We start from the raw sequence: 21,228 nt of genomic DNA on the forward strand, positions 1-21,228 counted from the left end.
TGAAGTCTAACAAGACAGTCCCCACAATTGGTTTAGCATAGATTTCTCTCAGCCAGTCATTTGTGTAAGTGCTGTGCTTGTTGAGTGTCCTTCCCTATAAGCGTGCTGAAAGTTTGTTGTCAATTTGTTTACTGTAAAATAGCATTGTATCTGGTCAAACACCATTTGTCCCAAAAGTTGATAACAGGATGATTGGTCGGCTATTTGAGCCAGTAAAGGGGGCTTTACTATTCCTAGGTAGTGGAACTACTTTTGCTTCCCCCCAGGCCTGGGGGTACACTTTCTAGTAGGCTTAAATTGAAAATATGGCAAATAGGAGTGGCAATATCATCTGCTATTATCCTCAGTAATTTTCCATCCAAGTTGTCAGACCGTGGTGGTGGTGGTGGTGGTGGTGGTGTGCGCACATATTTGTGAACGCGAGAGAATAAGAAAAAGCGAGGAGAGAATTGGAGGAAAGCTGAGTGTGTGTGAGAAGTAGGGGGGGCCAGCAAACAAAGTGAGAGAGCAGAGGGAGGAGGGGAAAAGTGGAGGATGGGAAGGAGGCGGAGCTAAGACAGACAGCAGGGAAGGAAGAAAAGCAGAGTAGGGGGAAAGAGAGGAGAAGAGATCAAAGGGGAGAAGGAAAGCTTCCTTTTAAAACTCCTCACAGTGATCTGTGGAATAAAGGAAAGTTAGAGGAGAACGAGAGGGGAGAAACAGAGAGAAAGAGAGGAAGATTTGAGTTAACGAACTGGGACCATAGTGATTTTCTTCAGGAGAGACAGAGACAAGTGGAGGCAGCAATGCAGGCTTTTCACTGGGGTGAGTGTGTGTGAGCAAGCCACAGCATGGTTCATGATCAAACTTACTCTGAAGTGTGTGTGTGTGTGTGTGTGTGGGTGTGTGTGTGCTCACATGCATGAGTGTATGCTTAGGAAATATTTTACGTTTTCTCTGTTTAGTCAATCAAAGTTACCAATTGGAACGTTAGGCACTCGAGGCGGTGTGGGAAAGCAGTTCCATCAATGAAAGGTGTGAGGTGATAATGCTATCCCATATTTTCCAACTCCAGGTATATAGACCATAAGAAAATCATTATGAGTGTGTGTGTGTGAAAGCTTGCCTACCTAAACAGAAAGACAGAGCGTTACAGGGTAGGAAACTACTCTAGAAATGCCACAGTAAGCTAGGCTGTTTTAGCTAAATGCACCCTGGCTTACTGGCAGTACAGGCTGACTCCAGATCAGTTGATACTGGAGTTAATATCGGGGCAGAACAACAATAACTACAACTCTAAACTGACCGCCAGGCAGTTGCTAGGTTTTTTTCTGAGGGCAGTTCCATAGTAACTGGATATTCTGATGTGTGGGTGTTTGATGTGTGAGTCTTAAGTCAAGGGTGGGTGTTTGGGGTGGTTTAAGGGTTAAGGCGGGGGGGTTGCGTCAAAGTTTTGAGGAGGGGTGAAGTGGGATTTTAGGTTGATGGGACTCGGGACTTTGGGATAACGGTTTAGTGTTGGGGTAGGTGAGACAGGTTTTTGGGGGTGAAGTTAGGTTTTGGCAGCCTGTGAATTGTAGTTATTGGATAATTGATATTCAGAAATTGGCTGTAGGTTATTGATCTGTGGTCCATGTTACTGAGGTTTTGGATAAAACCTGTTACCCTTCTGTCTGACAGCTTGCCAGGAGAAAGGATTTATTCAGTCTGTCCACAAATACATACAGTACACACACACACACACACACACACACTAAACTAACCACTATATATGAGGAGCAACAAGTTGTAAACACACACACAGTTTGTCTTGATGAGAGAGTAGAGCACAGAAGTGGTCACTGTTGTGTAGTCGTCTCTTTTTAATGAGCTGTTCCTTCATCACAGGAACATTGTCATTCTTCCTCCGTGTTGTTACGCAGGATGTGTCAGCACATCTGTTTACAGACGCTATGTTCTCAGGGTTTGCACTGCAGCTATCTCATGTAGCCTGGTTAAACCAAACCATAACAACAGTGGTTCCGTTTGGAATCTAAATTCAGCTCAACTTCATATTCTAGATTTTTGTTTGGCCACAACGTTTTTGTTGATGATCTATCTGAGACATACAGTACCAGTCAAAATGTTGGCTCACCTACTCATTAAAGGGCTTTTCTTTATTTTTTACTCATTTCTACATTGGATAGTAATAGTGAAGACATCAAAACTATGTCTTCACTAGAGAATGCCGAGAGTGTGCAAAGCTGTTATCAAGGCAATGGGTGGCTACTTTGAAGAGTAAAAAATTGTAACACTTTTTTGGTTACTACATGATTCCATATGTGTCATTTCATAGTTTTGATGTCTTCACTATTATTCTACAATGTACACTGTAATTGTCTAGACTGGTTAAACTGTGAGAAGGGTAATGGCATATTTCACTTTGTATGACAACATGTCAGGATAGAAACAAAGATTGGTTTAGAGAATATCTGAGGAAGAGAGAGCGGGAGAGAGAGCGGGAGAGAGAGCGGGAGAGCGAGAGAGAGAGAGAGACTGGGCTGGAGGGACTGAACGGTGGAAAGGATGGTTACCTCATATACTTTGGAACAAATCAGATGAGGTACTGTAAATGTGTGTCTCATGCTGCTGCGGGTCTCGTAACCCTTTCCACATTGACCTAATGTTGACTCACACTATAGGAAGCCTAGCAGTTAAGAGTGTTGGGCCAGTAACCAAAAAGTTGCTGTTTCCAGTCCCTGAGCCGGAAATGTGACATATAACATGATGTATTTTTCTGTCCTTCCCAAACCTTCATAACATCTCCTTTTCTCCTTTCCTATTCCCTATTTTCCCTCCTCCCCTCTGACTCTCTCTCTTCTTTCTGTTGACCCGTGTGCCAGGCCTTTATATAAGGTTTGAGTGAGAGGGGGGATGGAGGGAGGGGAGTAGAGAGAGGTATGTGAGAGAAAGAAGAGCTTAAAGAGAGGGCAAGAGAGCTCATTAAAGTAGGTTTGGTCTCAGCTCACTGCGCTGAATCAGTGTTTTCCACACCACTCTGTTCCCCCTCCATCCCTCTATCCATCCCCCCATCTCTCAATCTCTCTGGCAGCTAGAGTTAAAGTGACAGAACTCTGTCTGTCTGTCTGTCTGTGTGTGTGTATGTGTGTGTGTGTGTGTGTGTGTGTCTGTGTCTGTGTCTGTGGGTGTGTGTCTATGGGTCTGTGAGTGTGTGTGTGCGTGTATAATCACTTTTGTACTTAGGTGGTTTCCCCCTACTCACTCAGACTCTGGGCTCTATTTTAATAAACCTAACACAATGGGAAATCTTAGCGCTGGTGGTAGCGCTATAGGTTTGGGCGTGTCCAAAATATTTTTTGCTATTTTCACAGCCGGAATTATGATCACAGTAGCTGGCAGTGGAGCTAAAGGGCTGGGTTTTGATGAATTAACAAGTTGTAAGTGTGTCGAGGCTTGAACCTTCACTGGTCAATCAGTACTTGCACTATGGCTAAATATGTGGTTGCTTTAAGTTGTGTATTTATGGTATGTTATATATTGCGTTATCATCAACTCCAATATGAATGTTAATCTGTTATAGCCTAGTTTTTTAAATAGCCTGCAGAGACAAAATTACAAAATGTACTGTATGTAGGCCTATCCCAACTTTGCTAAATATGTTGAACATGTTTACAGTCCACATTGTAAGAAGCCTAATTGCATGGCTTCAATATGGGAAGATATTGTTAAACAGCATCTAAACTGATATAGGGGCTAGGCCTACTGTAAATTGCATTGTGTCTGCCATGTCTGAGCCATGGACATGCCAAACGTTGTTAATAAACTAGATTAAATTCACTAATAAGGCTTAAAAAGAGAGTGAATAATTCAAATCAAATTCTAATAAAAAATTTAAGGACACATCTTAAATATTGCCAGACAGGTAAATAGCCGAATCTGGCGTACAGGGTGGGAAATGCCAGTCTGGCAGTTTTTACATTACAAAATTGCAAACGAATGTACGTTTGACACTTGCGTCTCCTTAGCGCCATCTGAAAATAGAGCCCTCTGTCTCTCCATGATGAGTTATCTTGAATTATACATTATAGTTATCCTGAATTACACACTGCCTGGCACAGTTGGACTTAGGCAGCACTGCTTATGTAACAGCTGGTGTTGAATTCATTTGTGTGTGTTTGTGCCTGTGTGTGTGTGTCTAATCCTACCAACTATGCATTCTGCTTGAAGTCAGCAACGAGGAAACTACTAATGATTAATTGGATGACAGTTCAACTGTCTCTAACATAACTTTAGCTTTGTTGAAATCTTGACTGCCCGAGCAGAAGCAGACAACATTTTGAAGCTCTGTGATAGTGTGACCTAATTTCTCCTGGTGAAGCCTAGGTGTGGTAGTTATCCTCTCCCCAGAAACAGGGTGCCATTACTAGGCTTACCTATCCTCTTTTTTCCCCCTTTCTCTGGTTCATGGCAGAGTGGGGTTGTGTTTAGAGTGAAATAACACGTGTTTATTATCTATTTCACTTGATTTGGCAATGTAAACAATGTTTCCCATGCGAATAAATCCCTTTGAATTTAATTGAATGAAATTGATTTAACTAACACCCCCGCCTCTGTCCTTGTCGTCTTTAACTTTGAAACAATAGCTCTTCACTTACTATAGAAACAATACCACAGAAGGGAAGGGGAGTTTGGGAGGGGAGTTTCTCTCTTTTTGTTGCTTCTTTCTCTCTAGTTTTCTGAGCTCATCGACAATTATTGCCAGAGCAGTCAGAGTTGGTTGTAAAACTCAACACAACAGACCCTAAGGGGATCATCTTAACCAGAATACAGTACTGTGAGCTACTTGTCCCATTGGTTTACAGCAACAAAACAACACAGTGTAGCTAAGGCTTTTGTTCCAGACCAGTACCAACACACTGGATTCAACTAATCAAGGGGAGACGTCAATGGATTGATTTGGGACTGGTGTCTGATGGACCGTAGCAGGCTGGCAGAGTGGTGCCGAGTCTCTCCACACGCCCACAACCACCACCACCAGCGGTATTCACATTATCCCTGTCTGCCTGTCTGACCGCGAGCCGCAACCCCCCCCCCACACACGCAAGTGTCTGTCTGTCTGACCACCGGCCACTGCTAAATAACCATTAGTGGTTGGAAATTCAAAAATTTCCGACTGGACTTTGAGAGCAAGATTCAACTCAGCCATTTCCCCTCACATACTTCCAATGCCTTCCCTCCCCATTCCCAGACCTGCTGACTGAGGACCAACTGTCTGTTTACCTCATCTGTCCAGAGCTGTCTCCTACTGTATACCTTATGCCCTGACCCACAGAATAAATACAATAGAATATAATAGAATAAAGTGGAATATAATTGAATAGATTATAGTAGAGTAGACTAAAGTAGAATAGAAGAGTAAGCTAGAGTTACACTGGGAAGATATGGAGCCAGTACTGATATTTTTTTGCTATTAGACAAAAGGGTTAGCGATATGTGTCTGATATTGTATGGATGTTTTTAAATAAACAAGGCTTCTGATGGAGCACCTCCCTCTCTCTTTCTCTCGCTCAAGTTCTCACACTCTATATTTCTCCTCTCCTGGCATTGTTCTTCTCCTACTCTGTTACTCTTTAATTCTTCCTTCCTTCCTACCTGTATGTTTCTGGCAGTGTATGATTCTCTAAACTGTTTAACACAGGGCGTTATTAAGCAGGGATTGTAGCCAATACCTGATTAATCAATCCCTGTAGCGATTATAATGACCAGCCAGGACCTGATTAATCAAACCTTGTAGCGATTATAATGACCAGCCAAGACCTGATTAATCAAACCCTGTTGTGACTATGATGACCAATGCTGCATACAACCACCATTGTCTCACTGTGTAACTTTGGTAGCATCTTAACACTCCTGTTATGCCCATACAGTGAACTCCACCTGCTGTGTGTGTTCCTGTGTGTGTGCGTGGGTGTGTGATTCAGTCTTCAGCCCTCTCTACAGTCTGGCCATAATGGAGCCCAGATGCTTTGAGATGCTAAGGAGCCAACCCCCCCCTGTCAGACTGACACACACACACAAGCAGACACTGACTCACACCCTGACTCACTCATTCACTCTCTCTTTCTCTATTTGTATTATTTTACCTATTCCCGGTATCTTCTTTCATTCTTTCTTTCTTTCATTCTTTCTTTCTTTTGTTTTTCTCCTTTTCCTTTTTTCTTTCTCTTATTCCCACCCTCCCTCCCTCTATCTCGTTCCACCCCGGGCATGAAACATGTAGGCCTCTCTGGTGCCATGGCAACCTCCCAAACAGAGAGAGCAGCTGAAGTCTGCAATAGCAACCGGTTGGCCATAAAATAAAATAAAACTAAACTGGCTTTTGTTGCCAGTCTCTAGCTGTGTTTGATCTGTGTGTGTGCATGTGCATGTTCATGTGCACGTGCATGTATTCTGTTTTACAGCATAGAAAGCCTGCTTTAATGAAGTGGGTCAGTACCTGGTGGCAGCTAGGTACTTCCCAAACTTAACAAGGAAATATTGGCTAACACAGAAGCCGACTGGCAGCCATAGTGGTTAGTAAGACATGGACACACACACACACGCTACAGGTCTTCAAGCCATGTGAGGGAAGGTGACAGAGACATCAGACAGACAGTGTGTAGGAATGTAAGGGCAATTAAAAACTAAAACTATGTTTTACAGTGCCTTCAGAAAGTATTCCACCTATTGACTTTTTCCACATTCCTGAATTTAAAATGGATTAAATTCAGATTTTGTGTCATTGGCCTTCACACAATCCCCATAATGTCAAAGTAAAATGATGTTTTTAGACATTTTTACAAAATAATAAAAAAGAAAATGAAAAGCTAAAATGTCTCGAGTCAATGTTGCATGGACTCACTGTGTGTGCAATAATAGTTTTTAACATGATTTTGAATGACTACATCATCTCTGTACCCCACACATACAATTATCTGTAAGGTCCCTTAGTCGAGCAGTGAATTTCAAATACAGATTCAACCACAAAGACCAGGGAGGTTTTCCAATCCCTTGCAAAGAAGGGCACCTATTGAATATCCCTTTGAGCATGTGGAAGTTATTAATTACACTTTGGATGATGTATCATACACCCAGTCACTACAAAGATACAGGCATCTTTCCTAACTCAGTTGCCGGAGAGGAAGGAAACCGCTCAGGGATTTCACCATAAGGCCAATGGTGACTTTAAAACAGCTACAGAGTTTAGTGGCTGTGATAGGAGAAAACTGAGGATGGATCAACATCATTATAGTTACTCCACAATACCAACCTAAATGACAGAGTGAAAAGAAGGTCTGTACAGAATAAAAACATTCCTAAACATGCATCCTGTTTTGTAAAGAGCACTAAAGTAAAACTGCAAAACAATTGGAAAATAAATTAACTTTATGTCCTGAATACAAAGTGTTATTTTTGGGGCAAATCCAACCCAACACATCACTGAATATCATTGTTCATATTTTTAGGCATGACCTACAAAGCCCTTCATCACCTTGCACCCCCCTTACCCCCCTTACCTCTTAAACCATCTTCTCCTCCATCATCCCACACACGCACTCTGTTCGACCACAGCAGGCCACTTTGTCATCCCCAGGTAGAAGCTCCAGAACTTTGACGACAGGGCCTTCTCCAGGGTTGCTCCTAGGCTCTGGAACTTATTCCATCAGTGACTTGGATTCCATCACTATCTTTCAATCCCTCCTAAAGCCCCACCTCTTTGCCAGTGACCTCACAATATGATATGATCGCGATACTTACAGTAGGTGTCAATACTATCCCTCAACGTAACCAAGACTGAGGAGATGATTGTGGACTACAGGAAAAGGATGACTGAGCACGCCCCCATTCTCATCGACAGGGCTGTAGTAGAGCAGGTTGAGAGCTTCAAGTTCCTTGGTGTTCACATCACCAACAAACTAGAATGGTCCAAACACACCTAGACAGTCGTGAAGAGGGCACGACAAAGCCTATTCCCCCTCAGGAAACTAAAAAGATTTTGCATGTGTCCTCAGATCCTCAAAAGGTTCTACAGCTGCACCATCGAGAGCATGGTTGCATCACTGCCTGGTACGGCAACTGCTCGGCCTCTGACCGCAAGGCACTACAGAGGGTAGTGCGTACGGCCAAGTACGTCACTGGGGCAAAGCTGCCTGCCATCCAGGACCTCTACACCAGGCGGTGTCAGAGGAAGGCCCTGAAAATTGTCAAAGACTCCAGCCACCCCAGTCATAGACTGTTCTCTCTACTACCGCATGGCAAGCGGTACCGGAGTGCCAAGTCTAGATTTTCTTTTTAGCACTGTTGTTTAGACCCTGTAAGTAAGCATTTCATTGTTGTATTTGGCGCACGTGACAAATAAACTTTGATTTGATTTGTAATACGATATGTCTATTGCAATTCTCTTCTCATGATTCTATATGTATTGCGTTTCGATGCTGCAATTTTATTGCAATTAGATTTTCCAACATATTGTTCACTATATGTCTGCTTGCAGAGAGACAAAGAGGAAAAAAAAACATTTTGGAAACATGTTGGCTCACAATTTAACCCATAAGAGTCTAAGCTGGGGGAGGTACTAAGCTATATGGAATTGTTTTAAGGTCATACCAAGAATCATGCCATTTCATTTTGAATTTTAAGACCCCTTGAAGTATAAAAATTTGTATAAAAAATGATTTGCTATTAGCTCATATATTTGCTATTAGCACATAATGCATTAAATAAGAGATTCACTACATGGAACAACAGATAGTCACAAAAAAATCTAAATGTTTGTTCTGATTTCTGTCCAATATCTGAGAGATCAGGAAACATTGGTTATTTTTTAAACATATTTAGCCCCTTATTGTCACTAAACAGTCACCATATACAGTACCAGTTAAACGTTTGGACACACCTACTCATTTAAGAGTTTTTCTTTATTTTTACTATTTTATACATAGTTTTGATATCTTCACTATTCTACTATGAAATAACACATATGGAATCATGTAGTAACCAAAAAAAGTAATGACTCAAAAACCGTGACAGCCACAGTTTAATTGTGAAGATAAATGTAGCGCCGCCCTAAAAACCCTATGCAAATTGACACAAACCTTCAACTGGTATGTGATGAGACATTATATAAACTCTTCAAAGTGTTTTATTTACATTTTATAGGTGATAAGTTGGACAAATCGGGGGAAAAGCAGTTTCCCCACACAACATAGCTCCCCCTATCACTATGATGCAGTAGCTTTCGCTTCCCCACTCGCCATTTTTTAAAGATCCGACGGAGCTCCATTGCCTTCTTCAATCATGCAGAGATGGGCAGCATGAAGGTCTCGTCATTGATTTTGCTGGAAAGGGAAGAAATGGTGCTTTACAATGGTATTAATATTACAGTTGACCTTGAAGTATTACGTTTTTGGGGCGCTAAAATAAGGTCAATATGGAACAGCGCGATGTACTAAAGTCGTTAGCTACCGTTACTTGCATAGTGGAGTATTTTGTTAAGACATGTAGCTAGCTATCTGGGTAAACAATGAACCATAATCCCAACTCATGATGTTACTACCCTGCATGAATCTGCAGGTAGCTAACCAACCAGGTTCAAGTAAATGGCTCTGTGATATGAATAATAAGATCAAACATGTAATGGTAGCTCTTGAGCCAGCCAGCAAAATGGATTTAAAATAGCCTTTTAAAATTATAAACTTGGATTAGCTAACACAACGTGCCATTGGAACACAGGAGTGATGGTTGCGGATAATGGGTCTCTGTACGCCTATGTAAATATTCCATTAAAGATCAGCCATTTTCAGATGGGGCTGTTTTGGTTTTTCACATTTCTTGGTTTTGTTAGTCTATTCATGTATAGTTTCTTTATTAAAGAACCAATAATGAATAATAACCACGCTGTGTTTTGGTCCGCCTCTCCTTCGACACAAGAAAACCGTTACACTTATGGTCTGACAAACACTGTCACCTTTCACCGCATAGGCGGAAGTGTTACATACTGTAGGCAGAGGTGTTGTATTTAGACGCATCCAATAATAATAAAAATATATCTTAAACTGACTGATATTTATGGGGATTTTTTGATTATGCTAATACGATTTCCTCGCGGGCACAGACTTCGACCTGGAGAACAAGCTGTAGGAGGAAAAATATTGGAGTTTTGGCGGAGGTACAGCCGACTACCACTAGCTAACGCAACCTAGCAAAAACATTTATTTATCAAAGTGTCAATATAATATTGTCCAAAATAATGTAAGAAATTCGTAACTGTATACATTTTTCACCTATCTTTTACAAATCGATATTTAGAGTCAAACTATCGATATAATAAATATGCAACTGTATCGATTTTCCCCCCATCACTAGTCCATTGTGCTTCAAACAATGTGTAGGCAGGTTGCTTAGGGTTCAAACCTTTTCAAACAGCCTAATTCATACTCTTAGAGGAGGTGCTCCCACAATAATGTGGTTTGTACCAAATTAATACAAAAATAAAGTATTACATGCTTTCCTTCTCATACTTAAACATTATCCCATTCCACTACTTTTTCTAACTTTTTAAATTATATGAAAGTTAGCTTTGCTTTTATAAGACCATCAGGCTTGATTGATCGAGCTTTTGTGTCTTGTCATAATTTCTGTGGTACCTGCCTGTTGTTCTTTGCTGTTTAAATGGTAATTTATTTCAACCTTTATGTAAGCAATATATGTCATTGAGAAAAATATATATTTCATAATAACGTCCTTTTTTGGTCAGTGGTGTGCAACATAACAACAGGTGGTGGTGTGTTGGACACAGTCACTCATATAGATAGAGAGGTCTATATATGTCTGCATTCCTGATTTCTATTACTGTTAGCTAACCTGTGTAATATTCACTTAAGCTCAGAACCACTTGTTTTTCAAACATGGTCCTGTTTTATCAATTACTGTGTTGATCAATGGACAGTTCGTTACCTCTGTCAAATTATTATGTAGCTTAAAGTTTTGTTTGTAATTGTTTTTGCAGTAAAGATGGTGACGGTACAATAAAACATATACAATAGGCCTACATCTAAAAATACTAATGTATGTACATTATGCCTTGAATCTTTTCTTCCGGGCCGGGAAATCTGCTCCTTTTACTCTCTGTTCTGAACGCACAAGTGACCAGTTCTTTTAGCCTTTAGCCGTACCCTTATCCTACTCCTCCTCTGTTCCTCTGGTGATGTAGAGGTTAACCCAGGCCCTGCAGTACCTAGCTTCATTCCCATTCCCCAGAAGCTATCATTTGTTGACTTCTGTAACCGTAAAAGCCTTGGTTTCATGCATGATAACATTAGAAGCCTCCTCCCTAAGATTGTTTTATTCACTGCTTTAGCACACTCCGCCAACCCGTATGTCCTAGCCATGTCTGAATCCTGGGTGAGGAAGGCCACCAAAAATCTTGAAATGTCCATCCTTAACGATAACATTTTCCAACAAGATAGAACTCCCAAAGGGGGCCGGAGTTGCAATCTACTGCAGAGATAGCCTGCAGAGTTCTGTCATACTATCCAGGTCTGTGCCCAAACAATTCAAGCTTCTACTTCTAAAAATCCACCTTTCCAGAAACAAGTCTGTCACCGTTGCCTCTTGTTATAGACCCCCTTCAGCCCCCAGCTGTGCCCTGGACACCAGATGTGAATTTATTGCCCCCTATCTATTTTCAAAGTTCGAACTGTTAGGTGAACTTTGAAGATGCTTAACACCCCGGCCGTCCTACAATCTAAGCTAGATACCCTCAATCTCACACAAATTATCAGGGAACCTACCAGGTACAACCCTAAATCTGTAACCATGGGCACCCTCTAAGATATCATCCTGACCAACTTGCCCTCTAAATACACCTCTGCTATCTTCAACCAGGATCTCAGCGATCATTGCCTCACTGCCTGCGTGTGTAATGGGTCCGCAGTCAAACGACCACCCCTCATCACTGTCAAATGCTCCCTTAATCACTTCAGCGAACAGGCCTTTCTAATTGTCCTGGCCCGGGGATCCTGGAAGGATACTGACCTCATCCCTTCAGTAGAGGATACCTAGTTGCTCTTTAAAAGTGCTTTCCTCACCGTCTTCAATAAGCATGACCCATTCAAAAAATGTAGAACTAAAAACAGATAAAGCCCTTGGTTGACCCCAGACTTGTCTGCCCCTTAACCAGAACAAAAACATCCTGTGGCGTTCTGCATTAGCATCGAATAGCCCCCGCGATTTTCAACTTTTCAGGGAAGTCAGGAACCAATATACTCAGTCAGTTAGGAAAGCTAAAGCTAGCTTTTTCAAACAGAAATTTGCTTCCTGTAGCACTAATTCCAAAAGGTTTTGGAACACTGTAAAGTCCATGGAGAATAAGAGCACCTCCTCCCAGCTGCCCACTGCACTGAGGACAGAAACATTGTCACCACCGATAAATCTACGATAATCAAGAATTTCAATAAGCATTTTTCTACGGCTGGCGATTCCTGCCACCTGGCCCCCTTGCCTCAGGCAACATCTCAGCACTCCCTGCAGCAACTTGCCCAAGCCACCCGCTTCCCCTTCACCCAAATCCAGACAGCTGATGTTCTGAAAGAGCTGCAAAATCTGGATCCCTACAAATCAGCTGGGCTAGACAATCTGGACCCTCTCTTTCTAAAATTATCTGCTGAAATTGTTGCAACCCCTATTACTAGCCTATTCAACCTTTCTTTCATATCGTCTGAGATGCCCAAAGATTGGAAAGCTGCCACGGTCATCTCCCTCTTCAAATGGGGAGACACTCTAGACCCAAACTTTTATAGACCTATATCCATCCTACCCTGCCTTTCTAAAATCTTCGAAAGCCAAGTTAACAAACAGATCACAGACCATTTCGAACCCCACCGTACCTTCTCCACTAAGAAGTCCGGTTTCCGAGCTGGTCATGTGTGCACCTTAGCCACACTCAAGGTCCTAAACGATATCATAACCTCCATTGATAAAAGACAGTACTGTGCAGCCGTATTCATCGACCTGGCCAAGGCTTTCGACTCTGTCAATCACCGCATTCTTATCGGCAGAATCAACAGCCCTGGCTTCTCAAATGACTGCCTCGTCTGGTTCACCAACTCCTTCTCAGATAGAGTTCAGTGTGTCAAATCGGAGGGCCTGTTGTCCGGACCTCTGGCAGTCTCTATGGGGGTGCCACAGGGTTCAATTCTTGGGCCCACTCTTTTCTCTATATAGAGAGAACAAGGGAGAACAAGTATTTGATACACTCCCGATTTTGCAGGTTTTCCGACTTACAAAACACCATGGGCCTGTAATTTTTATCATAGGTACACTTCAACTGTGAGAGACAGAATCTAAAACAAAAATCCAGAAAATCACTTTGTATGATTTTTAAGTAATTAATTAGCATTTTATTGCATGCAATAAGTATTTGATACATCAGAAAACCAGAACTTAATATTTGGTATAGAAACCTTTGTTTGCAATTACAGAGATCATACGTTTCCTGTAGTTCTTGACCAGGTTTGCACACACTGCAGCAGGAATTTTGGCCCACTCCTCCATACAGACCTTCTCCAGATCTAGGTAAAACCCCACCTTATCTCAGCTCACTGGTCACTTTAGCAGGTATTTTTTACTGGTCATCCCCAAAGCCAACACTTGCTTTGGCCGCCTTTCCTTCCAGTTCTCTGCTGCCAATGACGGGAACAAATTGCAAAATCACTGAAACTGCTGTCTTATATCTCCCTCTCTAACTTTACTCATCAGCTGTCAGAGCAGCTTACCGATCACTGTACCTGTACACAGCCAATCTGTAAATAGCACACCCAACTACCTCATCCCCATATTGCTATTTATCCTCTTGCTCTTTTGCACCCCAGTATCTCTACTTGCACATCATCATCTGCACATCTATCACTCCAGTATTAATGCTACATTGTTATTATTTCGCCTCTATGGCCTATTTATTGCCTACCTCCCTACTCTTCTACATTTGCACACAATGTACATATATTTTTCTATTGTGTTATTGACTGTACGTTTGTTTATGTGTAGCTCTGTGTTGTTTTGTCGCACTACTTTGCTTTATCTTGGCCAGGGCGCAGTTGTAAAGGAGAACTTGTTCTCAACTGGCCTACCTGGTTAAATAAAAGTGAGATTAAAATAATTAAATATATACATTATATTAATAGCAGGACACTGTAAAGTCCATTAATCTTCTGAAGAGTATGAATTAGCTTGTTTGAGAAAGTTTGAAACCTAAGCAAGCTACCTACACATTGTTTGAAGTACAAAAGACCAACATAGCTACTGTAGTAGGTCAAAGCTGTGTGCTGGAAAACCTTGGTAGAGCCTGGGGGAAGTACTGTAGGTATTGTGGTGCTCATCTGATGTAAACTTTCTTAATTTTTTCAGCTTCAGACCAATGCCTAATTCTCACTTAAAACATTGTTTTTGTGTTAATGGTACATTATACAACATTTCCACATGCAAAGTCTGAAATTTTTTTTGCAACTGAAAGGCTGTCATTGTAACCTGTAATGCGGCCTCTGACAAAAGGTCTGGACCTTAATGGCACAGGTGGTGTGCTTGCATAACTGAGAGAATTTGATCACTAAGGCAGTTACAGAGATACTATTATTTCTTACATTTTAAAAGCTTTTGATTGGCGCAATGAAATGTGGGGTTCTGACCTTAACAAGTAGCCCAGGACCAGTGGAAGCAAATTAGCACCATAACATCAAAGATCCACCACCATGTTTTACAGCAGGTATAGGGTTATTTTCTGCTCATGCATTCTCATTTCGATGCCTAACACACCACTGGTGTGCGTGAACAAAGAGCTCTATTTTGATGTCATCCAACCAATGTAAATGTCTAGAGTTTTGCTTAACGACTTTGGTACTTGGATCTGGAACCGGTCCTTTGGTCAGATGACATGAAAATCGAGCTCTATGGCCAAGCACACCAGTGGATTTGGCGTCAAAATGAGAATGCTTGAACACAAAATGACCCCCTTCACCCATCCTGCTCAGTATCTGTGTGCACACCAAACACTAAGCAAACAGGAGTAGGTCTTAAGTGTCCTTATTCCCAATAGATTTGGTATCTCTGCTGCACCTCTTTCTTTCTCTGTCTGGAGCAACGTAGACATTCCGAAACTCTACAAAGATTCTGTGAGATTCCAGAGGGGACTCAGATATCCGGAATAATCCTTTCCTCCCCGTGGCAACCCTGGCCTTATTAACAGACTGGATCAAACTTACTTATAACGGGATTATACTTGCCAGTCACGGATCCCATTCCAGTCACAGATCCTATCAGGGTCGAGGTAAAGATCCTCTGTCACAACACTACCCCTCAGTCTCATCAACTAGATATTAGAAAGACAGAGGTATCTGGAACCTAATTCCTCTGTTCCATCTCCTCAGTCATCTGTCAGATGAGAGAAGGTCTTCAAAGATGGGGAATAGAGTTGTACCACCAAACAAACTCAGGTAGCACGTTGGTTTACAGTGCTGAAATAAGGGGTATTCACAGGGAATTAACAGGAAACAACGACAGGGTAACAATACGGTAATAACCCATTCATAGTATCTCGCAGCTAAATAACAATATTAAGGGTAACACATTTTCCTGTATGTTATGTATAAACAATGATTTGTTACTTTAGAACTACAAGTATTAGAGGGTAAGAAGCACAACTTATGTATTAAGTATTCAAGGCCATTTCACCTGAACCTTTATAGAAATGCTTTTGATTTGATTTGAGAAAAGACATCATAGACCTACTTAGACTGTATGTAGACCAACCACAAACATACCTTTTGGGTATTTTTCTTCTAGTTATCCAGTACTTACAGGTGATGTGCAAATAGTAAGTTGTTACTGACTATAATTATTATGTTCATTACTGGTTCTTCATTCAGTATAACTAGGGTGCTTCAGCACTTTATTCTAAAGCAAAAAATAAATAAATGAAAATATACTTTTCCTTGCTATTTGTTATTTTTATGTCTGCTTTTTGTGATTGAGAATCGCTCTTGGGTGGATGGCTTTGGTCTGCAGTAACGTCTGATCAGCCACCTGCACTGTGCTTTCTCTCCTCAGTCTTCTTTGATGATTGCTGAGGAGAGTTATGTATTGTTTAAAAGGTTTAGAACACGTAAAAGTTGGTGATCTATTAGTACTGCGTTAAAATAGTAAAACACTGTATGATGCAATGCTAGGTTGTTTAGCTAGGCTAGCTATGGTTGAAGTCGGAAGTTTACATAAACTTAGGTTGGAGTCATTAAAACTCATTTTTCAACCACTCCACAAATGTCTTGTTAACAAACTATAGTTTGGGCATGTCGGTTAGGACATCTACTTTGTGCATGACACAAGTACTTTTTCCAACAATTGTTTACAGACAGATTATTTCACTTATAATTCACTGTATCACAATTCCAGTGGGTCAGAAGTTTACATAACTAAGTTAAATGCCTGGAAAAAGCTTGGAAATTTCCAGAAAATGATTTCATGGCTTTAGAAGCTTCTAATTGACATAATTTGAGTCAATTGGAGGTGTACCTGTGGATGTATTTCAAGGCCTATCTTCAAACTCAGTGCCTCTTTGCTTGACATCATCGGAAAATCAAAAGAAATCAGCCAAGAGTTCAGAAAAAAAATTGTAGACCTCCACAAGTCTGGTTCATCCTTGGGAGCAATTTCCAAATGCCTGAAGGTACCACGTTAATCTGTACAAACAATAGTATGCAAGTATAAACACCATGGGACCACGCAGCCGTCATATCACTAAGGAAGGAGACGCGTTCTGTCTCCTAGAGATGAACGTACTTTGGTGCAAAAAGTGCAAATCAATCCCTGGACAATAGCAAAGGACCTTGTGAAGATGCTGGAGGAAACAGGTACAAAAGTATCTATATCCACAGTAAAACAAATCTTATATCGATATAACCTGAAAGGCTGCTCAGAGAGGAAGAAGCCACTGCTCCAAAACCGCCATAAAAAGCCAGACTACGGTTTGCAACTGCACATGGGGACAAAGATCGTACTTTTTGGAGAAATGTCCTCTGGTTTGATGAAACAAATATAGAACTGTTTGGCCATAATGACCATTGTTATGTTTGGAGGAAAAATGGGGAGGCTTGCAAGCCGAAGAACACCATCCCAACCGTGAAGCACGGGGGTGGCAGCATCATGTTATGGGGGTGCTTTGCTGCAGGAGGGACTGGTGCACTTCACAAAATAGATGGCATGATGAGGAGGGAAATTATGTGGATATATTGAAGCCACATCTCAAGACATCATTCAGGGAGTTAAAGCTTGGTTGCAAATGGGTCTTCCAAATGGAAAATTAATCCAATCACACTTCCAAAGTTGTGGCAAAATGGCTTAAGGACAACAAATTCAAGGTATTGGAGTGGCCAACACAAAGCCCTGCCCTCAATCCTATAGACAATTTGTGGGCAGAACTGAAAAAGTGTGAGCAAGGAGGCCTACAAACCTGACTCAGTTGCACCAGCTCTGTCAGGAGGAATGGGCCAAAATTCACCCAACTTATTGTGAGAAGCTTGTGGAAGCCTCACCGAAACGTTTGACCCAAGTTAAACGTTTTAAAGGCAATACTACCAAATACTAATTGAGTGTATGTAAACTTTTTGAGCCACTGGGAATGTGATGAAAGAAATACAAGCTGAAATAAATAATTATCTCTACTATTATTCTGACATTTCACATTCTTTAAATAAAGTGGCGATCCTAACTGAACTAAGACAGAGAATTTTTACTAGGATTAAATGTCAGGTATTGTGAAAAACTGAGTTTAAATGTATTTGGCTAAGGTGTATGAAAACGTCCGACTTCAACTGTAGCTACCAAAAGCCTTGTTTTGTGGTTGGCCCACATACAGTATGATGTAGCTTCTCAAACGTTTCTGTTGAATAAAACTTCTTTCTACATTCTATATGAGTCTACAGTTTTATTGAGAACAGGTGAAATGGCTTTGAATACTTACTACATAGTTTGTGCTTATTAGCCTCTAGTATTTATAGTTCTTAAGTAACAAATACTTGTTTCTACATAACAACCAGAAAAATGTGGCACCCTTTATATTGTTATTTAGCAGCTAGATACTAACTATGAACGGGCTATTACCCTGTCATTACTGTGTTATTTCTCAGTCGTTTCCTGTTATTTCCCTGCCGTTACCCCTTATTTCATCATTGAAGTGCAACCCAAAATCGTTTGGCACTTTGCTTAATGTTTAAAGTGTTTTCTACAAAGGAATACTTCTATAATACTCATACTTGAAAATGTGTTAAACTGCTTTACATAAGATTCCAAAGAAAGAGAGACTTGGATGTTTTGTCGCATGTTTTTGTGTCATGCTTCCAAATCACCCTATGCTAGTTGCCTTCACTGCCTCTGAAGCAAAGGAGCGCTCACCCACTTTCTCCGCATGTTTTGGAGAGGAGAAGGTGGAGGGGGTGTTGAATTTTTGATCAGTCTGACTAGTGAAAGAGAAGGGGGCAGGGAATGTGTGTGTGGGGGAGGAGGAGTTGCATGCGAGGGAGGAACTTCATAACTTTAGAAATAAGCAGTGAACAACATCAGAGGGAAATGAGATCTGGGGCTTTGTATCCCAGAGCAGCAGGAAAAAAAACAGGCTCCTGGATGTCAGGGAGGAGAGAGTAGGGAGTCTGCCCAGCTACGTCCCACTCCTGCTGGTGTCACAGGGTTAGGGCTGGGGGGATCACCTACCATCCCGGATGGTCTACTAATGCCATTATCTCAGGCAGAGTAGACCTTGGCTGGGTAGAGAGTAGACCTTGGCTGGGGCTGAGGAGAGGGGTGGGGGTGGATGGGGGAAGGTATATGGAGGACATGATCCATGGTGATTCTGGTCTGGGAAATGGTCAACTTCTTGCATAACACACACACACCGCTGAGTTTTGCTTGCATCTTCATATGTGCGCACGCACACACACACACACACACACACACACACACACACACACACACACACACACACACACACACACACACACACACACACACACACACACACACACACACACACACACACAAACACCTCCAGTGGAGAGTCATTGAGGTGTTAGAGAGTGACCAGTAGTTGTTGAACAACCCTGACACTATTCAGTTATTACTCCCTCAGTAGGTGTCCTCCTCAGAACCTAGGAATCCCCAATTCCTTTCTCCTTCTCTTTGTCCTCATTTCTCCACCTAGATTTCCTCCCTCTCTCTCTGCTCCCTATCCTTTCTCTGACTGTTGGCTGAATATGGCCTGTGTTCCATGCACTTGTGTACTGGACGCTTGGTATCCTGGGCAAAAACACTCATTAAATTTGGCATAGAGTTGATGGGTGTCCTGCCTGGAAGCCTCAGGGAGGACTGGGCTTTGAAGTACTATATGTGGGACAGTGAGTGTGTGTGTATAATATGTCACCTCTCTGTCCCCCAGGCAACTCACACTAACATAATACTGTCTGGAAATTAAATACTTAAACACGAAGCACACAATTCTACACATTCACCCACATTTGTTCTGTCTCGTTAAATCAGATTTTTAAAAACGTAATATTTTGAATGTTGAAGGGAAAGGATGGGAAATATGTTTGACTATGAACAGTAACAATGATCAGCCTTAATAATGTCCCAATGAAGTGTACTTAAAATTAAACTTCTTCCCCTCTCTGTCTCGATGCAGAGTGTGTGTTCAGTGTATGTCCGGCCTTGTCCAGGTACCATGGCTCTGGTTCAGACCCTGCCTGTGTCCACAACTGACCACCCCAAGCCTCCTACCAGCCTCGACATCATCTCCCTCTCCCCTGTGGTTGGAGGGCCCTGTGGCCCCGGAGCCACCATGGGCTCCGTCAGCAGCCTCATATCTGGCCGGACCTATCAGGAGCAGCGACACTGCCGGGCCGCCAGCGAGTTCAGGTAGGGTGCTACTCATTAGTCGTGGCCGGGTGCCAGTCTGTTTAAGTACTCTTACCTACTTTATTGTTGTTCTGGTCAAGCCAAACATGGTTGGAAAATAAGTGACAAGGAGTTGACATGATAGCACAAACAGACTGACACTCAGGCTATATTGGTCGTGGATGAGATGATTTCCTAGCCTGGGTTCCAGTTTTTTACCTTGTTTCTGCTCTCTTGCCAACTCCTGGGATTGTCATGCCAAACAAGAGCACAAACAGATCTTGGACCAGCCTAGTGATTCCTCCCTTACTGGCTCCTGAGTGGCGCAGCAGTCTAAGGCAGTCCTCTCAATGCTAGAGACACCCTCACTACAGACACCCTAGTTCAAACTGTATCACAACCGGCTGTGAATGAGAGAACCATAGGGCGGCGCACAATTGGCCCAATGTCGTCCGGGTTTGGCTGGTGTAGGCCGTCGTTGTAAATAAGAATTTGTTCTTAACTGACTTGCCCAGTTAAATAAAGGTTACTTTTTTATACAATGGAAAATAGCTACTGTAAAAATGCTATATACTGTAATTCCAATCAATTAGTATTATAAATTATTTTTATTTCAGCACTAAGACACGCCATAACACCCCAACCACCAGCTGTTTCAGGCTCCAGGGTGATAGCAACACCCTGCACAGCGCGAGCTCCCTGGAACAACTACTGGTCATCAACAACCAGACCCAGATCCAGATCACACAGCTCCAGCCCCCGCCACTGCCCACCAAGAAGCAGCCCCGGGCAGGTAACTCTGCTGGTGGGGCAGGGTGTGCGGCTGGAGGTGGTGGTGGTGCAGGGAATGGAAACTATGGGTTTGTGACTGAGGTGGTGACTGTAGGAGACTGGAATGATAACCATGTGGTGGTGGTCGGGAGTCCGTGTAGCGACTCGGAGGAGCAGAGGGATAACCGAGGTCTCAACGGGAATATTGGCGGTCCGCCGCCCAAACTCATCCCTGTGTCGGGAAAACTGGAGAAGGTGAGTGTCGGAGGGGGATTCCCAAAATGTCAAGTGGTTCTCGAGGTTGTCGTATCTGTGTATCCCTAATAAGTCCTCGTCAAGAAATGACCATCCCAACTTCCCTTTGATAACGCCCATACATTTCATTGTGTTATCATTACTATACTTTTTTTCTTTCTCAGTTTTATGTTTCATTTGTAAAATCCCCACTAAGCTAATATACAGAACATAGAATCTAGCTAGCTAATAATACTTCTAGCTAATGAT

General features: G+C 42.1%; 1 protein-coding gene across 3 annotated transcripts in view; it reads left to right on the forward strand.

The window, feature by feature from the left end:
* Positions 1-21,228, forward strand: part of LOC135512183 (leucine zipper putative tumor suppressor 2 homolog) — a 93,857-nt gene that overhangs the window by 57,053 nt on the left and 15,576 nt on the right. For 2 of the 3 annotated variants that reach the window (XR_010451382.1, XM_064933914.1), the window contains exons 1-3: positions 531-804; positions 19,742-19,974; positions 20,571-20,979. Coding sequence is in view for 2 of the 3 variants with exons in the window: in XM_064933914.1 (XP_064789986.1) it covers positions 19,781-19,974; positions 20,571-20,979 (603 nt within the window). In the remaining variant the exon portion in view is untranslated. Of the gene's footprint in view, positions 1-530; positions 805-19,741; positions 19,975-20,570; positions 20,980-21,228 lie in introns of those variants that run through there. The other variant, XM_064933915.1, reaches the window with a different exon arrangement.

Source organism: Oncorhynchus masou, chromosome 24 (assembly GCF_036934945.1).
Source record: "Oncorhynchus masou masou isolate Uvic2021 chromosome 24, UVic_Omas_1.1, whole genome shotgun sequence".
In the NCBI taxonomy this organism is placed as follows: Eukaryota; Metazoa; Chordata; class Actinopteri; order Salmoniformes; family Salmonidae; genus Oncorhynchus; species Oncorhynchus masou.